At 43.1% G+C, this 25,474-nt stretch overlaps 2 protein-coding genes across 10 annotated transcripts in view; both read left to right on the forward strand.

Moving 5' to 3' along the window:
* The window catches only part of LOC137862850 (inactive cell surface hyaluronidase CEMIP2-like), a 53,412-nt gene extending 34,109 nt beyond the window's left edge, over nt 1–19,303 (forward strand). For 4 of the 7 annotated variants that reach the window (XM_068695281.1, XM_068695284.1, XM_068695283.1 and 1 more), the window contains 6 exons: nt 9,999–10,181; nt 12,188–12,401; nt 13,138–13,239; nt 14,954–15,114; nt 16,391–16,500; nt 18,972–19,303. In XM_068695281.1, the coding sequence (XP_068551382.1) occupies nt 9,999–10,181; nt 12,188–12,401; nt 13,138–13,239; nt 14,954–15,114; nt 16,391–16,500; nt 18,972–19,171 (970 nt within the window). In that variant the 3' untranslated portion in view covers nt 19,172–19,303. Of the gene's footprint in view, nt 1–9,998; nt 10,182–12,187; nt 12,402–13,137; nt 13,240–14,953; nt 15,115–16,390; nt 18,176–18,971 lie in introns of those variants that run through there. The other 3 variants (XR_011100555.1, XR_011100554.1, XM_068695285.1) reach the window with 3 other exon arrangements.
* Nucleotides 1–25,474, forward strand: part of CEMIP (cell migration inducing hyaluronidase 1) — a 112,219-nt gene that overhangs the window by 31,217 nt on the left and 55,528 nt on the right. The window lies entirely within an intron of this gene.

Genomic DNA, 25,474 nt, shown 5'->3' on the forward strand with positions numbered 1-25,474 from the left:
ACAATGTGTTTGTGGTTGTCTTTGTCTTGTGTGAAACCAATTAAGTTATTTGAACATGGCAAAGGTTTGCAGACTTTTCTGATCCAGAAACTGTTGGCAAGGTGTGTGTTTTAAAGAACTATAAAAAAGAAATATACTGTAATAAGGGAAAAATATTTTTCCTTTTAAATTTTCATTTCACCACAAGAAAGATATTGAGTTGCTGGAAAGCATTCAGAGAAGAGCAACAAAGCTGGTGAAGGGACTAGAAAACAAGATGTACAAGGAGTGGCTGAGGGAGCTGGAGCTGTTTAATCTGGAAAGAAAGAAAAAAAAAATAAATAAAAAGAGGAGGCTGAAGGAGACTGAGGAGGGACCTCATCGCTCTCTACACCTACCTGAAAGGAGGTTGCAGTGAGGAGGGTATTGGTCTCTTCTCAGGTGATTGGATGCAAGGAAACAGCCTCAAGTTCTTTCAGGGGAGATTTAGAATAGATTTTGGGAATAATTTCTTCATGGAAAGGGTGATTAGGCATCGGGACAGGCTGCCTAAGGAAGTGGTGGAGTCACCAGGCCTGGAGGTATTTAAGAGATGTGGACATAGTGTTTAGGGACATGGTTTAGCAGTGGACACAGAAATGTTAGGTTGACAGTTGGATTTGATGCTCTTAAGGGTCTTTTCCAATGTACAAGATTCAATGATTTAAAGCATTTTGCTAAGAAATAACTGCAAATGAGATGTGTGACTACTCTGTGTCAGTGCTGTGAGACTTAAAGTTGAGGCAATAGCAATGGTGAAATGTCCAGACTGCATGTAAAATCATACGCAAAGGGATTCCTCTGAGGTGAAAAACAGGATTTAGGAACTTGAGGGAAAACAAGTTCCTGCTTAAGCAGATCCATGTATGATCTTTATTAAACACTGTATTCCAATCATTTTTGGATTGGAAGAAATCTCAAATTGTGGGGCCCAGAGTAGTGAGAGTTGGAAAATCAGGGAAGGCTTTTACCTGTCTCCAGTGGATTTGTGCTTTTTGTCCTTTTTAAAAAAATCAAAAATACCAAATAATCTGCCAAAAAATTAGCTCTTAACATGGTTATATCCATGCAAAATATATGTGATGCAAAACAAAAAATGCCTGATGAACTTTAATAGCAATATTCTAGGATTAGTATTTTCAGACTCAACTTTAGCAAACAATCAAACTATTTTTAGACTTGTCATTGTAAAATGATGGATAAATATATCCAGGATGCTGCTTTTACAGCTGCCTCATGCTTCTGGAAGGATTTTCTCTGTGCTGGCTAAAGGAAGGTCAGAGGGGAAATAAGGAATTTGACAAGGAGATGTGTACCAGGATTTGCATTTCTTTGGAGGTCAGGCATAACACTGAAGTTGAATTTTTGTATGATTAACACTTTCACTGCTTCTGAAGCACTGTAGAAAGTCCTCATAAAAGTAATTCTGGTTTAAATGTTTATTAAAAGACTGGAACATCAGGATTCCTCATGTGGGCAGGAGCCAGCTGGGAAGAATTCATAAGGCTCAGCTGCGAGTCTCGTCAGGGGCACTGCCCAGGTGTCTTTGCTCAGTGGAGGAGGACAACTTGCCTTTTTCCTGCTGTGGCACCTGAAGGATTGCTGCAGTGTGTGTGTCTCCTGTGCACTGATTCAAGCCACGTTTAGAGTGTCGTTGTTGTTTTTAAAAGACCTTCCCTCTTTGGTTCCTTCACTTGCATTGAAATATGTAGCTAAACCAAAAACACCGCTGTGTCTCCACGTGCTGCCATCTGTGGCTGTGCAGTGCAATCAAGTGCAAATGGGCTGCTTCATGCACTCAACTTTGCTTCCAATGAGAGCTCTACTTTGTGTTTGTCAGGGGAGCTGTTGCACTAGCTGACTGCTAGGCAGATCTTGAGCCTGGCCTGAGACCTGCAGGCTGTGCTTGCAGGCTGCTGGGGAACATAGCTGCTTGAGCATAAATGCATTTTTTTTTTACTGTAGATAGGGTTGTCTGTCAAGTGGCTGGGTGTTTCCCTGTGAGGACAGTGAAAAGACTGGCTATTGATGCTTCTGGAAAGAGTTAATGCAGGACAAATAACTTTTGAACATTTTGGCAAGTGAACAGAAAGAAAGTACTGTCTAGAATTTGAACTATCAGGTATAAAGTGTTCTCCAGAACCAGTCCAGACCTCCTGAAGGTTGTTTTGATCAAACGTGAAGCGTGTGCAAAAGCTCCATGAACTGAGACCTCAGACCTCTCCTGCACAGGCTTCATCTCGTTGCTGGAACATTGCCCACGCCCTCAGAGCTGTGTCTGAGGTTTCTTCTTTTTGTGTTTCACAGAAGGATGAAACTATCAGTAAAACTGACTTAAGGGCTCAAAATTGCCGTCCAATTTCTTAAGAACAAATGCCCGCAGAGAGCATCAAGCTTGCTAAGAGAGGAGGGAGAGGCTGGTAAGACAGGAGAGATGTTCACTTGAAAGTAAGTGCCTCCTGTCAGGTGCTGAAAACCAGTACAAGGATAGGCACTTCACAGAGTAAGCAAAGTCAGAAACAAAGTCCATCAATTTAATGACATAGGCTTTGTGTGTGTGCAAGTTCTCTAATCGCAGAAGAAGCTAAAGCACATACTGTTATCAAAGGCACAGAGCTGTTCAGTAAATCAGTCAGGCTTATTTGTGTTATCAGCAAATCTAAAGATAAGAATTAAATCTCCTCCAAGCCCATATCTGAAGTATAGTGTAGTAAGTTGTGTTGTGGAAGCAGCCTGAAAAGCAGTGGCAATTAGATTAAACATTCCTTGTTTTTTTTATGACCACAGGCAAATATCTCTATACTTGGTCTGTTGAGGCTCGGTGGGAAGAGTTTTCCTTATTAGGGCTCTCTGCTGTGAGTCAGAGAATTTCAGGGAGATGTGAGCAGGTAGTAGCATAAAGGGGGTATTTTTTACAGGCAGGTTGCCACAGTCTTACAAGCAGGGGCTTTCATGTGTACAGTAACTCTGGTTAATGCCAGAAAAGTTATGGGCAGCCTTCCCTGGGCTTTTCTCATCTGCACCCTCTCAGCTCCACCTGGAGAGGTATAGAGAGGTTTGTAACACTGACATTGTTTGGTGCCTTGTCGCAGGAGCTGAATCCTCATGAGAGGTTTTCTAAAGATATTTTTTTTAGCAGTGGAGAGCCAAATTTCTTGTCAAGAGCAAACAAAAGAGCAGATGTCCATGTGTGTGCTTGGGCACGTGTCCAGCCTTCCTCATGCTGTGGTATTTGTGCAGGGATGGCGCAGGTGTACTGCTGGATTCCTGCGTTTGCTAGGCTGGAGTTCTGTGCTAGGGCTTGTTGTCATGTTCACAAGCAAATAATCTTAATTATCTGAAAATTCTAGTCGCTGGAATGAGCTGGCTTATGTCTAAATTCTGGATTAAAAACAGCAGGGCCTTCTGATGCTGGGCGATATGAAATCTCTAGAATGCTGTCACCCATCCAAAGGTGGAGATTTCAGTGCAAGCAGACAACTTATATAGACCATGTCTGTACTGAAACTCCAGGGGACTGGTTATATCTGTCTGTTTCAGGGCTGTCTAGGTGGGTGTTTTTCCTATGGATATTTATTCAACACCATTCTGATTCATACTTTCAGCTACTTGTCATTCTGTGATTAAATTCTTTAGTGGTGATAAGGGTTGGAGGAAAACAAAGATAATGAGACAAAGCTAGAATGTGCTTGTTGCAGACTTGCCCAGTTTATGGGTATTTCCTCAATTGTTCCTTTTCCAAATTAGTTCCTAATGCACTTTTCCTTATGCTTTCCAGATTGATAAATGGACAGGAAGGTGAAATTAGTATTTCAAAGTTTAGCTGACAGTTCAAGGCTGTGACTGCTTCCTTGTTACTTGTATGTATGTGAATACTGACCTCAATCACCTAGATCTGGATGTAATACAAGTAACACCATCACTATTTCCAATAATAATAAGTAAAGCACTACATGGGTTTCACAGCTTGTCCATCCTGATTACATCTGTAATTCAGAGTTAATCATCCACATGACACAGAAATCAGCACATATAGTCGAATCCCTTCTGTCTATTGAAATCCCTTAAATTACCTGCAGGTCAACAAGTGGATGAAAGCCATGAGATTTTTTTTTACTTTTTTTTTAATGGAAAGAAGTTAAAACATCTGCCAGAACACTCCAGTGCAGAATGCACTGCTTCAGTACAGCTGGTCCATGCCAGATGCTGGCATTACCTTGTGTGAGTGATCCTAAAGCCTTGTCTTTGCCTCCCTGGCTGCAGCCCTTTTTGCTCTCTGTCCTCCATGGCTTGTGCCCACTGCTTGCAGTGGTCAAGGTTAACAAGGAGACTCTGAGGAGACATGTCCTTACTGAGCTGGTCATTTTACTGAATGAATTAGAGCAGTCTGAGCAACCAACCACCCCCCAACGGCTGTAGCAAATCAGGCTTTTTGGCATTTTGAAGCCTGGCATGTGAAACTTGAAGGTTTTCCTTTGCTTTAATTCTTCTCCTAGAACATGGACCACAGCCTGTGACTTTTCAGGGCCACCAGTTTCTCCAGAGCAGCTGTCTGCAAGCTAGGCACAGCATCAGGAAAATACAAAATACACAGTAGTCTATGATACAGTACCTGGGAATGCATTAAAAACAAGATAAATTGAATAGTTTTAGGATTCCTCCAAGAAAGCATGTAGAGTGGGAAAAAAGTCAAAGATGACAAGGTGATGTACGGTATTTAAATACATTTTTTTCTTTTTTTTTCTTTTTTTTTTTTTTTCTTTTTTTGCTTAAATACAATTGCCTGTGAGCCAAATGTTGCCTGAGTCAGATATCGGTCTCACTGGTGTCAGTAGGAGCATACCCTCAGGGCAGGAGCCCTGCTATAATGTGCTGAGTTTTGCACAAGCAAAAATCATTCTTTTTGCCTAAGTAGACACATGGGTAATACTCCTCAAAAATTAATTTAAATGATGAGATGGTCTATGTTTTTGAATTTTTAATAGCATTTCCTAAATAGCAACATTTAGGAAAGGCATTTGAATCCCAACACACAGAACTGTAGCTAGCTAACCACATACCTAACGTGTTACTAGCCCACAGCATGCTGCCTTTCAGAACTGTCTAGCCTTAATAACAAAGTCCTGAAAAAATTTGCTGGACGTTTGCCCAGTAGCAATGTTTGTTGTTATGGGGGTTTGGATGTGTTTAATGGGCTTGAGTCAAAGGCAGAAAATTAAAAAAGAAATCTAGAAAAAGAGGAGTGGGAGCTGCAGGGAGCCAGCAGGAAATGTGAGTTGAAGAAAAAGAGTTTGGACTGGTGGAAGAAGTGAGAACATGGCCCAAGTTCCTTGCAGACCATTTTTCACTCTTCTCAGTACTCATGAGACATGTGGGTATTTCTCATTCCTTTTTCCACACCTGTGATGTTGGTGTAGGAGGAGATGGCCTGTCCTGAATGTGGGTTTTGTGCTGAGGAGATTAAGCCAGGTCTGGGCAGGTTGTCATGAAGTTAGGATATATTTTTGGAGAGAAAAAACATCCGTATCATGACTGAGATCAAGGAGCACCAACCTCCAGTGATTTGTTCTTGAGATGGGTTGGAGGCTGAAAGGCGGCTTTGCTCTTTTTGTCTTTTGAAGTTCAATATTCATCCTGTGAGAGGCAAACTTACAGAAGCAGCACGTGAGGATTTTTGCTTGGTTCCCATAATACTAGCAGGAAAATTTCAAATTCCCCGTTGTCTCAGCTCACATAGATCTGACCAAAATGTCAGAGGGGTTGTTTTTAAATAGGAGTAATAACAGTTGGGGGAGGCTGACTCACTGGATGAAAGCCTCTTGTTTTTTCAAGCCCAAGGAAAAAGTAAGTAATTTTTAGTTGTACTCTACTGCATTCCCTCATTGGCTTACCCCAGATTTTCATCAGTGAGATCAGGATTTGGACTGCGCACTTCCATGGTCATCGGCTACGTGACACACCATGTCAATAAACATGGTGGAGCTGTTTTTTAGAATAATATTCATCAGCTTAGAGTTTCTTTTACCCAAAATACAGCCAGCAATAATGTCCAGCAAAATCAGGAACCCCATCACTAGACCCTACCCATCTGTCCAGGACTGATACTCCATCAGATACAGTCAAGGGACACATTCACAGTATTGAACAAGTGTTCATTTGTCCTCTCCCAGGCGGTGAGAGTCCCAGACATGCACTCTTTCAATGTTTACTGCAGCCAAATCTATCTCCAAGTTACATGACTCACTTTACATCCCACCGCTTGCAAAAGTCTCCCCTCTCTTGCCTGCTCAATCACGTTTCTCTGAGTGGCTTTGCCTTTGGGAGTTTGGGGTTTGACTGTGGGGGTTGTTCTGAGGTTGTAGAGGAGGTGTCTATGTATGTACATGCAGATCTGTATCTACCATACGTCCAAGAACAGGAAACCTCTTGCCTGTTATTTTGCCTTTCCCTCGTACATTTTTTCCTTTTGCTTATCCCAAGAAGCCTGTTCATTGCCAAAACACAGGCATATTTTTTTAACACTTTGCCTGATGTTTGTGGTCCACCTGAAAGTGTAAGAACTGCAAATGTCAAAACCCTGGTGAAAATAGAATGACTTCTTGTGTTCATTTCACCCAGCCATTTCCAAAAGGAAATAAACAAATAAACAAGCTAGATATGTTCACAAAAATGCATGAAATGCACTGTGGAGATTGTTGAATGACAGTAACGGGGGCAGAAATGCCGGGTTGGATACATGCAGACTCTCAAATACATGCTGATACAGGCAGACTCTCAAATATTTTCCAAGAGGTGTTTGAAACTGTCAGGATCCACAAAATGGTGATGGTGTGCATATTTAGCTTTCCTTCTTTATATGTCTTTTTTTGTAGGGGTGTGTGTGTGTTTAAAAACACATAGGAAAATGTTGGCCTGATTAAAAGCAGGAATTAGAAAAATAATGTTCCTTACTTCTAAAATGGTCTTAACTTTGACATTAGATAAGGTTGTGAGTGTGTTTACATAGTTTTGGGGTGAAAACATCTTAAATAGCTCAAGTAGGTTTTCTAGATATGTAAATATAATTTTGTTTGAACTGATAGTTAATTTCAAAGTCAAACTTTCTGCCTGAGCATATTTTCATTTGTTTCTCTTGCAAGAAACTCTGAAGAATGAAAGTAGAAAGAAATCCTGTGTATTGCTCCATTGGACGGCATTTTGTAGATCAATATTCTGACTTCTGTCCCTCAAGGTTTAAATGATATTTTCTCTCTCTTGTGTTAGTCTTTATCCATAGGAAAATGTCCTATCCTGAGTGGGCATTTCTTGCTAGTGCAGAATGTGTCCCCAAGTCTCTGGGATGCCTGCGAGGATCCCAGCTGATGTGCAAGGCACTCAGCAGCAGAACAAGGGTCCTACAGGATATTTAGGCTGGTTCAAATTTTTCCGATTCTGCCTGCAAATCTTCACCACAGAGTAGCAGCAAGAAAATATGACAGAATGGCGAGTCTGAAGCAGACAAATAAAGGAGAAGTTGTGGTTTATTGACCACTTCAAAAAAGAAAAAGGCTTCCTGCACTGGAGACTTAGCCAGGAGTGGTCCTCTGCACCCAACGCGGTGGCTAAGGAAGGCGCATGCACATCTGTTTTCCTTTGCAATGTCTAAGACATCTCACACCTGATTACCTCTGCTTGCCTGAGGCTTTATTTCTCTTTCAGTTTTGGTAATCTGGAAAAAAGGCATGTCACCCCTATCTGCTGCCCATCTGCAGGGCAGAGTCCTGCGGGCATCCTGCAGCAACGCTGCTGTTCCAGACTTCATTTTTCTTAGAGGCGGTGGAGCTCTGTTCAGCCACACAGCCAGTTATTTGGGAGGGTTCACAGCAGCACAAGCTGAAGAAACAAAACTGACACTAAGAACTAAATAGGAAGCTGTTAAAATACCTCTAAAATAAAGAGAAAATAACCACCTTATTCTTTCCTATATTTATATAAAGGATAACTTCTAATGCCTTCCCTTCTCGCATCTCCTCCCAAGCCATTTCTTGTGGGAATTTTCTGATTTCCATCTCTTCTTTCAGAACCTCCAGCGTAGGTGCTTTTCATTTGAACTTCTCAGTCTTGATATAATTTATTTCAGAGTTTTACTCAGCCTGCTCATGTGCACAATAGGCTCTCATACTCATATCCCTAAAAGTCCTTGTGACTCAAGACAGTCACAGCTGTAGGTTTTTTACATTTTTTTTTCACCATCCAATTTCCTTTTCTAGTGCCTTTCTTGCCTCCTGGGGAAGTGATAGTTGGCATAACATGGCAGCAAAGCTGGTTCCCAACATCTGAGGGGAATGACAAGGCCATTTTTTGATGGTGTCTTCAGGGGATGAAATGTGCTAACTCAATGCAAATCACCCTTATAAAACAGCCAAATGTCTTGGGACTCCATCCCAAAAATACTCCACAAGCATGGCTTTGGTGCATTTATTTAATTTCCTCTAGTCGTAGGCGAAATCATCTGAAAATATATCCATTTTCTAGCCGTCCTATGTTATGACACAGCTGGAGTTGGTTAAAATCTAGAGGGCAGTATCTGGCTTAAGCTGATGGGCCTTTGAATGACTTTGATTTATTATTCTAGAACAGCCTGTCCCCTCTTCAGCCCTGTAGTAGTTTTGCTTTGATTTAATGAGAAAACCAGAAAAAGGCTGAAAAAGTTTTGCTGTTATATAGTCCATGCATAATGCAAAGTAGAAGTCTAAGCATGCAGATCCCCCAAATTCTCAAATCAAAGAGATTTTCACTCTATTGCTCTGCAGGCAGGGATGGATGGTGGGTCACCTCAGCGGAGCCTTAGGAGAAACTTTGTGTTCCTCAGCTTTGCAGGGCCCTGGAAGGCAGCTGATGAAGGTGGTAACTGTCTGCCATTAAGCCAAATTCATATTTTCACATTTTAAACAGGAATCCAGGTAATTAAATGAATACATTTAAGGCCTTGTTGGTGTTGGTAATATAAGGAAAGCTAACCACAGTAAGGGGTCTGGCACCTGCATGTAGTACCCGGAGCCACTTCAGAGGCTGGAGAGGAAACAAAAATAATTAAGCAAATTGTCTTGGTATTCAGTTTTTCTTTTCAAGTGTAAATGTCTTGTGGCTTTATGCTTATTTTGGTACAAGTGGATCTTACAGACAGGAAAGGGTGTTGGGTTTTGTGGAAGATTCTCCCCATCAGTATCTGAACTGCACTGCAACTGCATCTTTTGGCTCCGAGTATAAAGCAAAGGTTTATCGTGTGGAGCCAATTTTGGTTTCCATGAGGGTGGTGATGCACATCACAGGATAAAGGAAAGCCATGGGGACAATTTTTTGCAAATGTGTGTGCTGAAATTGTGGTGGACAGGAGTTAAAAGACCTTTCAGTTTTACCCTTGGTTATTCTAAACTGACATTGAAGAAATAGCAAGGGAGAGGGAGGTTTTAATGGAAACCATAATACTAAACATTGCTGTAAAGTGGCGGAAGCAGGTCTCTTTAGACTGTGGCTCTGGTTCAAGTCAGAGATTACTTTCTAATTCCTGAATCTGTGCCCCTGGTGAAACGTCTGCTGGATGCCGGTTCCCTCTCCCGCAGCAGCTCTGGATGAACTAAAACAATCCCCTGCTGCCTTCGGAGACGCAAGTGGGTATGTGACCGGTTGTACCTCAGCCTTACAGGACAAGGAAGTGAAAATCTCTGAGTTTAAGCTGTCCTGGCACCTGACTCAAAGTCCTCTGAGGTCAATCAGGGTCTCTGGATCAGACCTTGGTAATAAACAGACGTTTTTTCCAGACAAAGGAAAAAGTCTGATTTTCTTTGGCTCTGAGGATTTTTTTTATTATTATTATTTTCTGTTTAAAAGAGAAAGGAAACCTCAAAGGACATTTCTTTGTTTTCCCCTGAAGGTTGTACTCTTGGCTGGAGACCATCTCTCCTGTACTCAAGCCCGTAAGTGCATTTTCTCTCTTTCAGAGGAGACTGGCTGCACATTGCCCTCTGCTACCCCAGGAACACCGTTTTCCACGTGGTGACAGATGTCTACCAGCGACAGACGGGGATGGTACACAGCATAAAGCACTACTTTGCGGCTCCTTCCCGGGCCAGTGCTCTCAACGGGACTGGAGAGAGGCTCTTCTACTTCGACAGAGCATCAGGGTGAGCCCATGACAGACCCCCAGCAAATGGGCAGGATCTCCCTGGGGTCTTCTTCTTTCCAGCCCCACTGCCTCCTTGCCCTTCCTCATAGTTAAACTTCAGTCCCATCCAACTCACATGGTCTTTTCACTGATTTTGTGTCAAAATGAAACGTTTATGGGCTGTTTATTGAGTTATGGGCTGGCGTAACCTGGCTTAGGTCTACTTCTGTATCACCAAGCAGTGCTTGGCATTGCCATTAAAAAATAGCTTTTTTCTTCCCTGGCCCTAGCTCCTTTGAAGCCTCCCCCCTGCTGTTGCTCAGGTCGATGGAGGTGCGGGAACAGTGTAAATATTTGTAAAAATCCGTTGCAGCCTGAAGAGCTATGAAAAGGAGCCCTCCTGTGCCCGCTGCAGCTCCAACACTGAGATAGTTTGGGAAATTTCAACTTCTTTGTATTCCCATGAAGACTTGTAAAATGTTCACACTCAAAAAATTAGAGTTTGGAGGGGGAAAGATGGAGTAGGGAAAAAAATAGGATAGCACCATAATACTTCTTGTATTTTGAAAGTAAGAAGACAGTCCTAGAGATCACACACCGTCTTTATGAGAATCTAGATCACCTTTGGTTACAAAAACATGTTACGAAACCATGTTTCTCAGTCAGCTAAAATAGCTGGGGAGGAAAAAAGTGTTTTGTGGTCTAACCATGAGTCCCATGATGCTTCACCTGACTAAGCAGCTACTTCAGAAATCAATCCACAAATGCCAAATTAGAAAAGAGGATGGAGTATGTTTATTCTTTGAACCATAATATATGAGCAATCAAATCCCCAAATGCCTTCCGTTTTAACCAAGCTCCTTGGTGATCACCGGGTCTCTCATGATAGGAATTGTGAAATGAGGGGGATTAACTAGTAAACTACTTTTTTTTTTCTTTTTTTTTTTTTTCTTTTTGTCTGTGTGTGTGTGTCGGGGGGGGGAGGGGGAGTGTTGACAAAATTCTGTAAACAGGTTGTTTACTACTGAAGAGCAGGGAAAATGCTTACACATGTGGGTCTGTGAGGGCAGAGCCATTAGCTGCCAGCAGCCATCTGGACTTGGTACATGCAGACTGATGGACATAACCCACCTAACCCAGCTTCCTTCTAGCAGTATCAGCCTTTTGGTTCTCTGTTTAATTCAGCAGCACTTTTTTTAGCCTCTCAGAGTACAGAAGTTAGGGTACTGGCTTTTTTCTTTTCCTGTTGATTTTTTTTTTAGACTTTATTTCATAATAAGTGGGATGTTTCCCCTTCTTTTTTTAACCCCACGTGCTGGATCCTTGGAGAGGAACCAAGCTTACTCATTCTTTCTTCCAGACAAATAGAAACAAATACTTAGTTTTTTAAAGAAATAGAAAGAAAAAGAAAAGAAAACCTTTAAAGCTCATGCATCATTTTGATCCTGAAGCTGAGCTGAGCTGTTTATATAATTTCCTCTGCCTGAATTTCAGAATGGACACGATTGAAAACATACTTAGAACAGCTAGGAAAAAATGAACTGCAAGGGCCAGAAGATCTGGCTGCCTTGGAGCTTTTGTCATGCATGCCTAGGGCTAAGCTGTGCCTGCAGGCCAAGGCCATGAGATGCGGAGAGCCAAACGGGGAGATGCCAATATTTCCAGGCAAGCCTGCACAATAGCGTGAGCACGCTAGCAGGATGCCACCACACCCGGGGCTGGAAGTGGTGCCTGCCCCACCGACGCTTGCCCGTTGAAGGAAGCTGTTTTGGGCATATGGGCTGTAAGTGCAGCAGGTCTCATCATGTCAGGACAGGAGGGAAGCTCGACCAGCATCCTTGCAGGACTCATTTTACAAGCACAACTTGTGGGCGTGCTGTATTACACCACTCTAAGACAGAGTTGTTTGGTGTCATTGGGAAACAGGAGGGATAATGCAATTTAACAAGTGCAGACCCTGCCTCTACTCAACCTTTCCTCTAAACACACAGAGGCTCTGACCCCTCTGCTTGCTCTCATTTCCAGGTACCTCTTTGTTCACCTGCAAGCCCACGAAGCTCGGAAAGGCCACAGTTACTGCTCTCAGCAAGGCTGCGAACGTATTAAAATCACGGCGCATATGTACCCAGGGGGGTCCTGGAGCTGTGCCCCAAACCCCTTCCCGCAGAGGCCGACGGCTCCCCAGCGCCCTGTGTCCCAGCGCCCAGCCAGGCCGTGCAGGGCATGTGGGGCCCCACAGGTACCCAGAGCATCCTCTGTCGTGTTTGGGTAATGCAGCATACATGCATCTGTGTGAGGTTAATGCATTTTAACAGCCCCCAAGGAAAATTCATGGAGAATCGCCACTTGTGAATCCGGTTGGCATCATGTCATGTGTGGAAAGAAGGGTTTTACCCTAAATTTCTACAGCTTCTTTTACTATGTTTCAAAGATAGCCTCAAAGAAATTGCCCAACTGGAAGCATGTGGGCGAACAGTCACAGCACTTTTTTTCCTTTTTTTTTTTTCTTTCTTTCAAGCAAGAATAAAAAGATGCTTGAGAGGGCTCAGACTGGATTAGCTTTTAATTCCAATGCACAGCATTGCTGTTGAATTTCAGACTGGGAAGTAACTCTGGTTAATGGGAATAATCAGAAAATTAGAGCCAGGTTTTCTTCTCATTTACTGTCAGTTCACCCCACTGTAAATTCTGTAGAATTGTTTCAGCCTCATCCAAATCTGCACTTGATTTTAAAGCCAAGCAAAATAGATGAAAGTCATATTCAACTTGTTATTCAGTGGCAGAGTGACCATCAGAGGTCCTTTCCAACCAGGGTTGCCGTGATTCTTTGATAAATGTTGTCTTAACAACAAACACTTACTTGTGAAGCAGGATCATAGTTTGAAAAGAATTCTCTGAGTTTTGCAATCGTGTATATAAGCAATGGCACTCAGTGCCATCCAGATTTTAAGGTTCTGTCTCTCATGTAATTGCAGCTTGCTATCACTAGCACACCCTCAGTCAAGTATATAAGAATCCAGATCCAGTCTCTCAGCAAGGCAGACATACAAAGCCACTTGACATCTGCGTTCATTAAGGTATGTGTTTTACTGTATTTGAAATGGTGATTAAACAGGGGAAACTTCTTCTCCAAGGATAGTTATTATGAAATCTTGCTGAGTCTTGGCAGAAGGAAATGGGAAGTTCCCCTGGAAGAGGCAAGTGCATTGTTCTCCCTTACAATTAACTCCATTAAAGTCACTGGGAATTCGTATTCTATTCAGATGAGGATTTGAACCCTTAGGGGAAGAAAAGGCCTTTTATCACCTCAAAAGAAGAATTAACACCATCACTCTAATATGGAGGAAGTGGGGAGAAAATTACAACAGAAGTCACTGTTTACAAAGGATGTGGGGAAAAACACAAGCTTGTTTTTCTGATTTTCTCTGCTGGCATTACACTAAAAGTTAAAAATAACTCTATTTTACTACTGAAGGAGTTTGGAACTGTCATGTTATCCCTGCACATGCCTTATATCCCTGGCTGGATGTAGCAGGGTGACTGAAATAATTTTAGCAAGGATACTTTCCTAGGTTTACATGTTACTGAATTATATTAATGCTAAAAAATGTCAAGCAAAGCTGGTAAAGAATCCTTATGGAGTAAGAGCAGCCAAGATTTCTCACCATGTGCTGTGGCTGCATCATCAAAAACTAATTAAACTCATTAGAAAGCAGGGGTTATTGGAGGTAACCTCCTCACCTGCAGTGAATTGCAGAGACCAGCGTATGGACAGCACTCAGAGACGTTGCCTGCAGATGATGGAGCCCCTCCTGCATGTGGATGCAGTGGTGGCCTGCTCCAGCTCTCATGTAGCCACAGGAGCCCTGGTGGGTCTGGAGCATGCAGTCAGGGCAAGACACACAGCTGGGCTCTTTCTTTGGCCAGAAGCTCTGGTTCAGGTCAGCTTGCAGTTGTGGTTGCTCCCTGCCCTGCATGCATCCAGACGTAGAACGTGTCTATTTTGCGCATACTTCTGTGGAGGCTTAGGAGTATGAGCAAAAGATTTAGTCTGCCTTTGCTCCTCCTCACTCTCCCGTGCCCACCCATGGCCCAGACATTTTTATTTCCCTTACCCTTGACCTATTGCATCTCTGAGAGCCTTTGTCTTTCCAAAAGCAGAGATTGTGGTGCATTTTGAGAGTTGTAACCTGAGGAAGGAGCCCTCACTGTAGGAAGGGAGGGGAGTAAGAGTAACTGATGCTGCAACTTCCCTGAGGCCCTGGGACAGCTCTACTGAGAAGGAATATTTTGTTTTTGAAATCTTTTTATATTTACATTTCCAGGGGGAAAAAAATGTCCATCTGTTGCTTCTATTCCCCCATCCGCTGTCTCAGCATCTCTCCCGTGTTCCTTGGTCAAATCTGCCTTGCCAAGTGACAGTAATTTCACCCACATGAAAAGAGTCTGTATTAAGACCGAACTAAGCATTGTACTCCCAGGATTCTCTGCTTCCCAAATGTATCTTCTTAATACACAAAAGATGTCGATGATCTCACTTCTCATGTTTTTGGTACCCCACTGGGCTTACCAGTGCTATTCAAACCTAATGTTTTTTTCCTCCTCCTGCTACTGACCAGATATCAGTGATGTCACTTCATCTGCACTAATTACATACTGAAAATTATAGGGTGTAAACACGTGATATTTTCCTTGCTCATAACTCCCTTCTTATGGAAAAGCAGGCTCAGAGTCTGAAGCTCCCCAGTCATTTACTGCCTGCCTCCATAAAACCTACCTTTTTTGTTGCAGATAAATGGTGCAGTGTTCCCGATCAATAGCCCTGGGATATTCTTCGTGGTGCTAGATGCATGTTCAGGAGCAGTTGTGAGTAGGCGGCACTTTGACACAGTTACTGGGGAAAATGCAGCCAATTCAATAACTGATTATGTTCAAACATTTATAAAAGAGAGGTAAGCAAAGTGCTGAGAGCCCAGTTCGTATAGTGACCTGGGGCTGATAGACAAAGAGAGGAAAATGATCTACTTTCAGAACCAAACCTGTGCTCTGAAAACATTTGGCAAAGATTGAATTATGTACAAATCCCAAATATCACCCAGATGATAAGAAAAGCACTGTCTTTCTCACAGGATTGCACAGATTAGAGCAGAAAGCAACAGACTTTCTGGAAAACTGGCAATTCCTTCTAAATTAACAATCTATTTTCCACTTTGAAGTAGATAAGGTCCGTGCAATGACATTTGCAGTCCTGTGTATGTATCCCAATGGCCAACAATTTCCTGGCAGCTGATGATTCAGTTTTCCATTTCTGAAATGGGTTGGTTTCTGTTTACTTTTACTGATTGTTTTTGCCTTTTTTGACAAATGAAAATCATAGGTGTGCCAGATTTTCCAAGACTTTTCTTGGGCAAACCAATGAATAGACCTGCGTGCCTGCGGGCTGTTACCTTGAATGTGTCCTGGCAAAGATCTGGATCATCTCTGTTTGTGTCTGTTCCACATTCCTTGTGGTTTTATGTGTCGCCACATAAACATGGAACAACAGAGATTTATAGATAAATTCTTGGCTGCTGGCAGAAGCAGGTCAAATAACCAGAAAACAGACTTTCAGTCCAAGACATTTCTGAGCAGTTCATGACCAAAGATTTGAACACTCTGGAGTTATTACATCTTTATTTGTGCACATGAGTAAGTACATATATAAAATGTGCATGAAGTGACATATATGCATGTGATGCCTGTACATTTGGTTTGATGTAGGATGTGTATTTTTGCAAGGCTGGGCATTCAGCTAAATGTAACCAGTTGTGCCTGTAATTCATCACAGGTATAATTCACTGAGGGCTGAAAGCACATCTGTGAGGACCAGTCAGGCTGAAGCTTGACTGAAAATCAGACTCAGTTTATAGATGGTTTCAGCGTCTCAGGACTACACAGTAACTGAATTTCTTCTGTAGCTGAGTGGCACTTTCTTAAAAGGGGTGCACTCACAGTCATTTGGGCTTGTTTTGAGTCTGTGTAAGGAACAGGTTTAATTTAGGAACATATTTATACAGAGGGTTTAGCTTATGAAACCTTACACGTGATTGAAATCAAGGAGATTTAAGTTTGTTCTTAAAGGTAGGCAAGCTCTCAAGTCCTTTTCTGAATTAGAGCTTGAAGGTCTTGCAGATTCTTAGCAATTGTAATGTTTTGCTGTCATGCAGTAATTACTGTCCTTCCTTTCAGATCACTTGTTCTCGTGTGCTCTAGAGATATTGCAGACATGGTGGGGAGCTCTGAAATGTCTATTTTTACAAGGTTAGGTTCTGCAAAGCCTATTGTCTTCCACAAGGAAGGTAAATATATGTATTCTGTCCTACTTCTTTTGCCTGAGAATTACTGACTGGTGTGTCTACTTACCAAAAATATACACATACTCACGTAGTGTTTATCAATGTATTTGCTACTACAACATATGCCTGTGTAATCTCATAAAAAACCTCTTAGCTCAGGGGTGTTGAGAAGTGGGAGAGTTATTCTGGATTTTGACTCTACCTCTCCAGTTTTCTTGCTGCAAATTGAATCCTAAATTGAATCCTTTTTTTTTTCTTCTAAAAACTACAACAAATAATTATTTAATAAAGATTCCATCTCTAAAATTCAACTGCTTTGCAAGGGAAAATAATCACAAACTAAAAGGCTGATGAAAAGAAAGTAGCCTGAAGTGAAATAGGAGCTCTTTATTTTCTTGGATGAAAGAAAGGTGAAATCACCAGGCTTGGAAAGCTGTTACTGCAGCTTTACCTTGAATTACTGTAAGAAATTCATTGGTATTGTTGGTCCAGAGAATCCAAGTAGTTTTGAATAACGTATTTTTATAGCTTTAGAGCATTCATTTAGAAATATTGTCACTGCGCTTTCAAAGAAACAAAAAAGAAAGCAGGAAAATCATTGCAGAGGAGACTGGCCCAATCCTAATCCCGGGTGATACTCAGCCTCTATTCAGTCCCAAAGTCTGTTCTCTTCATGGTGAGAAAACAGCAAACTTGTGGGCATGTCCTCCCTGCAATGCCTTTGAGCAGCACACTTTTTTTTGGCAGAACAGCTTTCGGTCTGAATTCCCTGTTTTTGATGGAATTAAGAGAACTGCTTGTGGAAACTCAGTGTGCACAAAGCTGCCAGTCACATATTGCCTTTACCATGCTGGGTTTCCTTCTGGAAAACAGGGGGCTGTTGAAGTCTAAGTCTGGACAAACGGTTTGGGTGATAAGGATATTAGGAAAACAGCCAGTTAGCTTGATTCAGATTTCACTTGCGGTCTCTTAAGCAGAGATCAGATGTAGAATTTTTTGTATTTCCAGCTTTTTTTTTTTTTTTTTCCTGCTATTGCTTTACTGAAATTTACATCAAGTTTCAAAGCTCATTCCTGTGACTATTCCAGGAGGAGGACAGCATAATCTTTACAGCAGAGACAGCATTTCACTTTGGTGCCTGTTTGATTCCTGAGAAGCTGTTTTTTCTTTCATCCTTTCAAAAGCAAAAATTTGAGGTTTTCTTTTTTGTTTCTTTGTCCTGGAACTTCATTGCTTCGTTCTTTCTTCAAAGCCCTGACTACTTTTGAAAGGAATTTTTTTATTAAAAAGTAATCTTTTTTGTTTGCTTTGTCAAACTTTTTTCCCTGGAACACCTGTGCCTCTCACTTGGGCACAGCCCTGCCAGGTCATTCTGGGAGCTTGGTTCAGCCTCCAGCCCTGACCACTCCTGGAGCACACAAAGGAGCAAGTAGGGCCACCACAGTGCCCCATCCTGAGGACACACCGGTTGGTGGCCATCTCCTTGCCCTACCTCTCCAGTGGGAAGTCAGGGGCTGTTGTGCTGGTGGCTGGCAGCGGGACTAAGCTGCTGCTGGCTGATCCCGTGTCACCTCTGTTTTGCTTTTCTGAAGGGCAAGGGTGTTCACCCGCGTGTCTGCCCTGATTTCCAGTCTGGGTAATTATGTTCTGATTCATGAGCTTTCTCCTGCTGATTCAGGTATGTGCACTATTTGACTTCACAGCTCCAAAGGCGATTGCATGCAGGACTGTGTACAGCAGCTGCCATGGTCCGCTCTGGGGGGCCGTAGTTCAGGGCAGGCTGGAACATTTCTCCCAAATGCATATTGATGCTTCCAGGGATAATGCACAAAAGCAATCCCCTTGACCCCAGCAGGATCAGGATTTAGGGTCTTGTTGCCTGGTTCTGCAAAACCTTATTTAAATTAGAAGTGTTTACAGGAATAGTCTTGATCCAACCATCTGCAAATAGCCTTGGGAGTCTTTGCAATGAAAAGCATAATATAAACACAAGACATTATTATTAAAATCAAAGAACACATAATGCCTTTGTACTTTGTGACAGCAGAGGACAAGAGCAGAACTGACATGGGGAACAGTTTATGCATAACAGGAAGAAAGTGATGTAAACTAATAAAAGAAGGATTCAAAATGCCTAACCATTTTCATGTAGTCAAATATGAAAAAGTACCAATGGTTAAAAATAAAGAGTAAAGCAACATTCCTGCTAACTCACATCCGGGAATATCTCTCAGCTTATTGAAATACCTGTAGAGCTGTGATGCAGTGAGGGTACAGCTTCAGCAAGGCTCATTCCCTCTTTCATCCCTTTTTGCCTCTTAAGCATTCTGTTTTTGTTCTTTTTTTTTTTTTTAATCCAAAGAAACAAACAAAAAATAAATAAAAGGCTAAGAAGCTTCTGTGATATCCATGTTGTGCTGCTGATAACTGAATGGATCCACCCAGAGGGTCATGCTCTTGTGTCTGTTTTACAGGGAGTTTTGCTATGCTTGGCTATAAAGGACAAGCCAAGCCCTCCTGGATTAAAGTCCTTAACCATGCTGGTAATCAGAAAGCCGCTTCTCTACAGCATTATGTTCCATTGAAGCTGAAGGAGTATCAATGTTCAGCTAACGCTTTTTCTCAGAACCACTCAGAGCACATCTCTGCAGAGGCTATGGTGCCCCACAATTAGCACCGGTCGTGTAACACCAACCAGGCAAGTCCAGCAGCTGTCACCAAAACCTGCTCTTGTTTTTACGGGATTGTACCGAACCAATGTTGTTCACTTGTATATTTTATAACTAATAAATATAATTTCATCTTACCTGCTATGGTAGAGTTTTATTTTTCAAACAGTGCCCCACAGGACAGGATAGGAGAAGCCTGTGGGCTGCGCTTCCCAAGGAAAGAAGTGTTTGAACATATCTATGATTTGGGGTCAGATGGTAAGTTTTAAAGGTGAAAATGTGTTCTTCAGTATCATTGGGACTGGAAATGAAAGTTGGCATGGAAACTTTAGCAGCATCCAGGGAAACAGATGAACCTTCAGCAGAGGTAGGGAATTCTCCCATCAGTCCTGTTTTCCCTCCATTAATTCCTGCTTTTAAAACAACTAAGCATCCATCTTCTATGACATTTTAGGTGAACTCAGCAGCATCTGCTTGCATCGATGGGTAAGCACGTGGTGATTTTACAATAATGCCTTCTAATCGACCTGAATATATACGGTTGCAACAAGGAATTAAAAATATATTTCTGTCTGTAGCTAATGACTGGTGAAATGATGTTTGTCCAATTGATGTGAACATTTAATTAAAGACCTGCAGGAATAAAACTCAGGATAATGTATATGCTGTGCAGGGCAAAATCTTCCATTCCTCCTTCAGACAATGATTGTATTGACTTTCTGCTCCCACTGAGGACTGAAATACTGCTGGTGTTAGTAGCTAATATTCTTTGGTTGTTTTTCTTGTTTTGTTTATATTACTGCTTTTTGAAGTGAACAAAAAGGAAGAGCTTTGTATGCAAACTGAGAAACAAACTGATGACCTCCCTGACTACAATATAAGTACAAAGTTAGCCTGAAGTGATGACATACTCATTTTGGTATGAAATGAATGGATGAAATCCATTGCCATAATGATCAGACACTTCAGATCTTTTCTTTACAGAATGGCATATGTTTTTTTTTTCAAGCTTTTCTACTAAAACCTACTGATCTTTTCCTCGCCGTGTAGTACATTTGGACCCTTACATTTCAAGGCTAAACCTTGTGTCATGAGTGCCTCTTTTTTCCTTTGAGTTGCCGACAGCTGTCCACAGGTTATTCAGACAGGTAGGTAAAGGCTTTGTTACTAATGTCCCGTCGTTTCTTTGAAATTCTCAGAAATGGCCAAACGAGTTGCTACAGGACAAGGTCAGCATTTTGTTGGCCAGACTATTGCTCCCTGGTGGGTTAGTCGCTCTGGCATCCGTGCGTCTCAGTGGGAACTGACCTCCCCGGCTGAGATGCTTACCTCCTCCGCCTCATACCACCTGGGTGAGGGGGAGAGGGCACCCAAAGGTTTTTGGGCAGAGGAGGAGGCCGTGGCTCCATCCCCACATCAGCAAGGAGAGGTGGTAGTTGGGTTCAGCCAGAGGAGAGAGGTCTTGGCTTGCTGGAGAGCATGAAGAAGTTAGTATTGCTGCTCAGGAGAGGGGAGGTAACAGACAGGACATTGCAGGCCTGCACAGCCCCCACGGGGAGCAGCGGGACAAGGGTCTGAGTGGCTGGCACTGAACCTCCAAGGAGCAATCCGAAGTCCTTCTGAGCTATTAGTACCTAATTGTTGTGATTTCTGAGGCCATGCAGGGGAAGAAAAGCAAGATGTTTTTGGCTGTGAGCTTAAGCCCAACATTGGAACAACTACTTACAGAGTGAGCCTTTACTTTCGCGGAGATTTATTTGATAATCCGTGACAGGTCCAGACCCTGGATCCCAATAAAACTTTGCTGAGCTCTAACCCCAGCCTGAGACTAAACAAATGGCAAAGGACAAACCTAGTGGAGGAAGGAGAGGAATGTGCCTAAACTTCTGAAAAATCTCTCTTCCTCCTCCCACCCCAGAATGAGAGCAAATGGCAAATGTCCTGGAGAGGAAGGCGTGGAGTCGTGGTGAGCTGGATGCAAACAGTCAAGTACCACAAAAGCAAAAAGAAAAATATTTACATCCTGATGTAGTTATTTGAATAGTTAAAAGCAGCAGTCTGAGGAGGTCTCAGAATGCTGTGATCCTCTGAGCTACTGCACACACTTTCCTTACCTTGGGAGGGAAAAAACTCTTTAAAACCAGGGACGCTCCACAGAGGGTACAGTTCCTCGTTGGACCCTCGGGACATTCAGGACAAGGTTTTCAAAGGCTGCTGCTAACTTGGCATGCACCAGAAGTCTGAGTGTGTGAAGCTGCAGGGTAAGTGCTATGTGGGTGTTATATTTGTGGAGAGCTGCCATATTCCTCCCTGGGATGTCCAGAGCAGGAATATCTCCACCCGCACACTGGAGTCCGTGTGGACTGTGAATGCCCTGTAGCCAATCCAGGCATGTGCAGTACATCTAATGCATTCAGGACACACAGCCATCCTGCTTATTCCCTGAGCATTTCTGCAGTGGATATACTATAGCCCCTTCTGAAAGCATTGGCTTGGTTATCCATCAAGGACTTTCCCAGATAAAGTCAGAGAATCCTGAACCTCAGAAACTGGGATTCAGCCTCCCACCGCCTTGGGGCTTTGAAAACGTCATGTAGTGGACAAGGATTCAGTGAAATGCCGAGCACTTTGAAAGGATGTGAAACTGGTAGTCACATGTAGTGGACAAGGATTCAGTGAAATGCTGAGCACTTTGAAAGGATGTGAAACTGGGAAACTGGTAGTCAGTCAGTTTCTGATAAGTGGAATGTCATGAATTGCAAATGATTCAGTTTTAGGTAAGCCAAAAATCACTTCCTTTCCTTTTAAAGGTCTGTAAGCCAGGGGTGTATGTGTGTGGGAAGGGGGGGATTCATTCTGAGGGGAAAAAAAGAAAAAAGAAAAAAAAAAGCATATGTTTAACTCTCTTATTTCTGTCCCAAAATAGTTTGCCAATGTTACAATGAATTTGCAGACACTTCACTTGCCTTTAATTTATTCATTGTAAAAATGCCCTCTAACCCCAGCTCCTTGTTCAGGTGTTCTTAAGAACATCAGGAGGCAAGGAGTTTGCAGTGACATTTATGTATGGAAAATGTGAGCAGAACCTTCTTCCTCACAGAGAAAGACATTGGATAAATTGATAAGAAACTGAGGTTCATTGGGAAAAAAGTCAGACTTCTGTTTTTGACTTCAGTATTGATTTTATTGAAAAGTAAGGTCTTTTCCTGCGTTTCATCCTCTACTTGCCAGCAAAAACAAACAGCTAATGGCTGGATGGCAGGCACAAGATCAAGATGAAGAGCAGGAGCAGCTTCACAGCTGTGCTGCCCTGGGACTGGGACGGCATTTTCATTAGCTATCCCTCGAAATGTGTTTGTTTATTTGTATAGGGTGTCTGAAGGATTTAGCTGTGCTCACGGCTTGTGTGTGAAGGCTCCCCTTGCACAGGAATGTCACTGCAGCAAGATCTGACATGTCAAACGTGCTCCTCAAATCTGTCTTCCCAGCTGGGGTTAAAATGCAAAATTTCCTGAGTGAGGCTAGAGGACAGCCGATGCCGTGCGGTGTCAGCAAGGAGGTAGTGGAGGTGCTAATTAAACAGCTCCTCCTCAGGAATCAGCTCCCAAATTGAAGTTGGCTTCTTTGCATATGAATGAGGAAACACGCAGCAGCTCTTCAGACCTAGCCAACAAGACACTACAAACCTCAGCATCGGCTTACGTTGCCCTTTTTCTGGTTACAGCAGGCTGAGGGCCCAGCTCTGGCTGCCAGGAGCAGGAGGGAGAGCGTTTGCCATGCTCGGGACTAAAAGGCACCTTTTCCATTGGAATCCTGTGAGATTTCCCTGGGGATGGCTCCAGCTCCCCGCTTGGGCTGTGGTTGCTCTTGCCAGGCAGTGGTGGCAGCTGTCAGGGTGCAGGCAGTTTTCTTGCTCCTGTTTGATGTCTCTTTTTGGAGCCTCCAGGGAGCTGCTGCTTGCCTCCCATCCTTGCTGTGTTTGTAATGGGTGGCTTAATGCTCCTGTCAAACCCTGCTTGACGTACCAGAAAGGAGACTCCTCTACTCCTCTTCCACAGGTGCTGAAGGCACATCCTCTGAAGTGAATCAAGCCAGTCTTATAAAGCACCTTAAAATACCCAATATCAGGTGCTTCTTCTTTTTTTTTTTTTTTCTTTTTTTTTTTTTTTATTCTGGTCATAGGCTCAGCTGGTTGGCCCCAAGTCCTGCAAGGTGCTCAGCCCAGGCAAGAGCCTGCCCATGCTGCCCTGGAGGCCTCAGTTCTGCCACCCAGGCTTTGGGGTGTCCACAGGACTCCACCACGAAGCCTGGGACAACCCGCCTTCCTAAATGCTTTTCTTCACTGTTTTACCCCAGGACTGTCTGCTCTGTGCTGCCTCCAGCATTAAATCCTCATGGAGCGCAGTGGATGGGGATTCCTATCTACGCAGCGCGCTTTCTAGTACAGTATCACTGCTGACACCTGCAGTAGCAGCCAGCTGGGGACTAATGGTTTCCTGTATCCACTTTTAGCATTGTCTGCCACTATTGTTCACTCTTTGGCAAGATCCAGCAGCTGGGAATCATTTCAGAAAGTCTGCCTCACCAGATCCAGGGATATGAGTCCCACTTGCCATTGCCAGGCAGCTTTTAATGGTGAGATGAAAAAGCTTTTCTCACCCAGGAGAGGCATTACAGACAGTGTTTTAGAAACATTGGAGATGATAGACTCAGGAGGATGCTTGCCTGGCCCTTGGGCTCTCAGAGTGCCCAAATCCGTGGGGAGATTTGTTGACAGAGCAGGTTACATCAGAGCTGAACTCAGCGACGTGGCGCCTGTTCAAGGAAGATGTAGTGCGATTGCTGTGTTCCCATGCGGCTCGGAGCACTGAGCTAACACAACGGCTCTCTGGCAGGAGGCAGCTGCTCCTGAACCCTCTCCAGCAGGACACATTAATGGAAAGAGTCGCTATCCCTTCCCTATCCCTTCCTCCTCTTATAGCTAATAGTAAAATCAAGCATATCGCTGTTTGTGCCCAGTATCTGGGGAAGATGCTTAGCTGAGAGCCTTTGAAGGAAAATTCCTGAGATGACTGTCCTCCAACTTTACCGGCACTGGGTTAGTCAGAGCTGAATCAGAGGAGTCAGCGCTAGCAGCAAAAGCACTTCTCCTTGGCCCTCTCAGCTCTCAGCCTTTCCAACCTGAGTGCCAGTTAATACTAACATTGCAATGAACTCGGGCTCACGGAAAGCTGAATCAAACACCCTGCTTCCGCCACAAAATAAGCAGGGTTTTCTTTGAACTGTGGCAGATCAGACACTAGAAAAATATTGGAGCCCCGCGCACAACTGATGCCTCCAAAAAATGACATGAATTTCCAGTGTGTGATTGCTTGTTTTGCTCTCTGCTGATGAGGATGGATGTAATCAGGGAAGCGGTCCCCCAGGAGCAAGCAGGGATATAAAAAGCAGAAGCCATTTTGCACAACCTGGTGGTAAGTACCATGCAGTTCATGGCTTTAGAGAAAGCAAAGGCTGCGAGATTTCTTAAACCTACAGTTTTTCTTATTTCCTACCAGTTTGCTACAGGTTGCTGTCAAAACAAGACCATAAACTGTGCAGATTATTGCTCTCACCTGGCAGAGGCACTCCTCAGAGTTTGCAGGTTTTAGTGATCCAGAGCCAAGACATTTCTTTACCACCTACAAAAGTGATGGGAGAGCAAATGCATGCCATCACTGTCAAAAATTCATCCTGTTTGTTTATTTATTTATTTATTTATTTCTGTGAATATCATCTGATTGTGTTTTACGACCGATACCTTACCGGTTGGAATCTGGCTTTGTGCAGCTCTGACACACAGCTGTGCCTGCACCGTAGCAAACGCTGCCTGCAATGACCAGCCCGTGGTATTACCAATTGTTCAGCTTTTCTCTGTCGTTAAAGCAGAATCTAGTGATTGGGTTTGCAGATTACACTGTGTAGTAATGGCTAATAAATCTTGACATTTTCATGGTGACTGCTGTACTTTGGGCACACCATTAATAATGTTCCTTTAAAAGAGCCCTGGCTTATCAAACGTTGATGGTTAATGCTGTTAAAATGTCAGACACGTGCAGCCTGGTTCTGGCACAAATTCCATGGCGACGTTATTGCTCCCCGATAATGTATATCATTCGAAGTTATAGCGTTACTAAGTGCATTCCTCTTTTCTACTGCTCTGTAACAGCATTTCAGCACCTGATAAACTGCACCACGTCTGCGCTGTGACCAGAGCTCATGGCTGTCAAGTATACTACACCAAAACAAGGAAACATTTTCCCCCAGGA

This window comes from Anas acuta, chromosome 12 (genome assembly GCF_963932015.1).
Source record: "Anas acuta chromosome 12, bAnaAcu1.1, whole genome shotgun sequence".
In the NCBI taxonomy this organism is placed as follows: domain Eukaryota; kingdom Metazoa; phylum Chordata; class Aves; order Anseriformes; family Anatidae; genus Anas; species Anas acuta.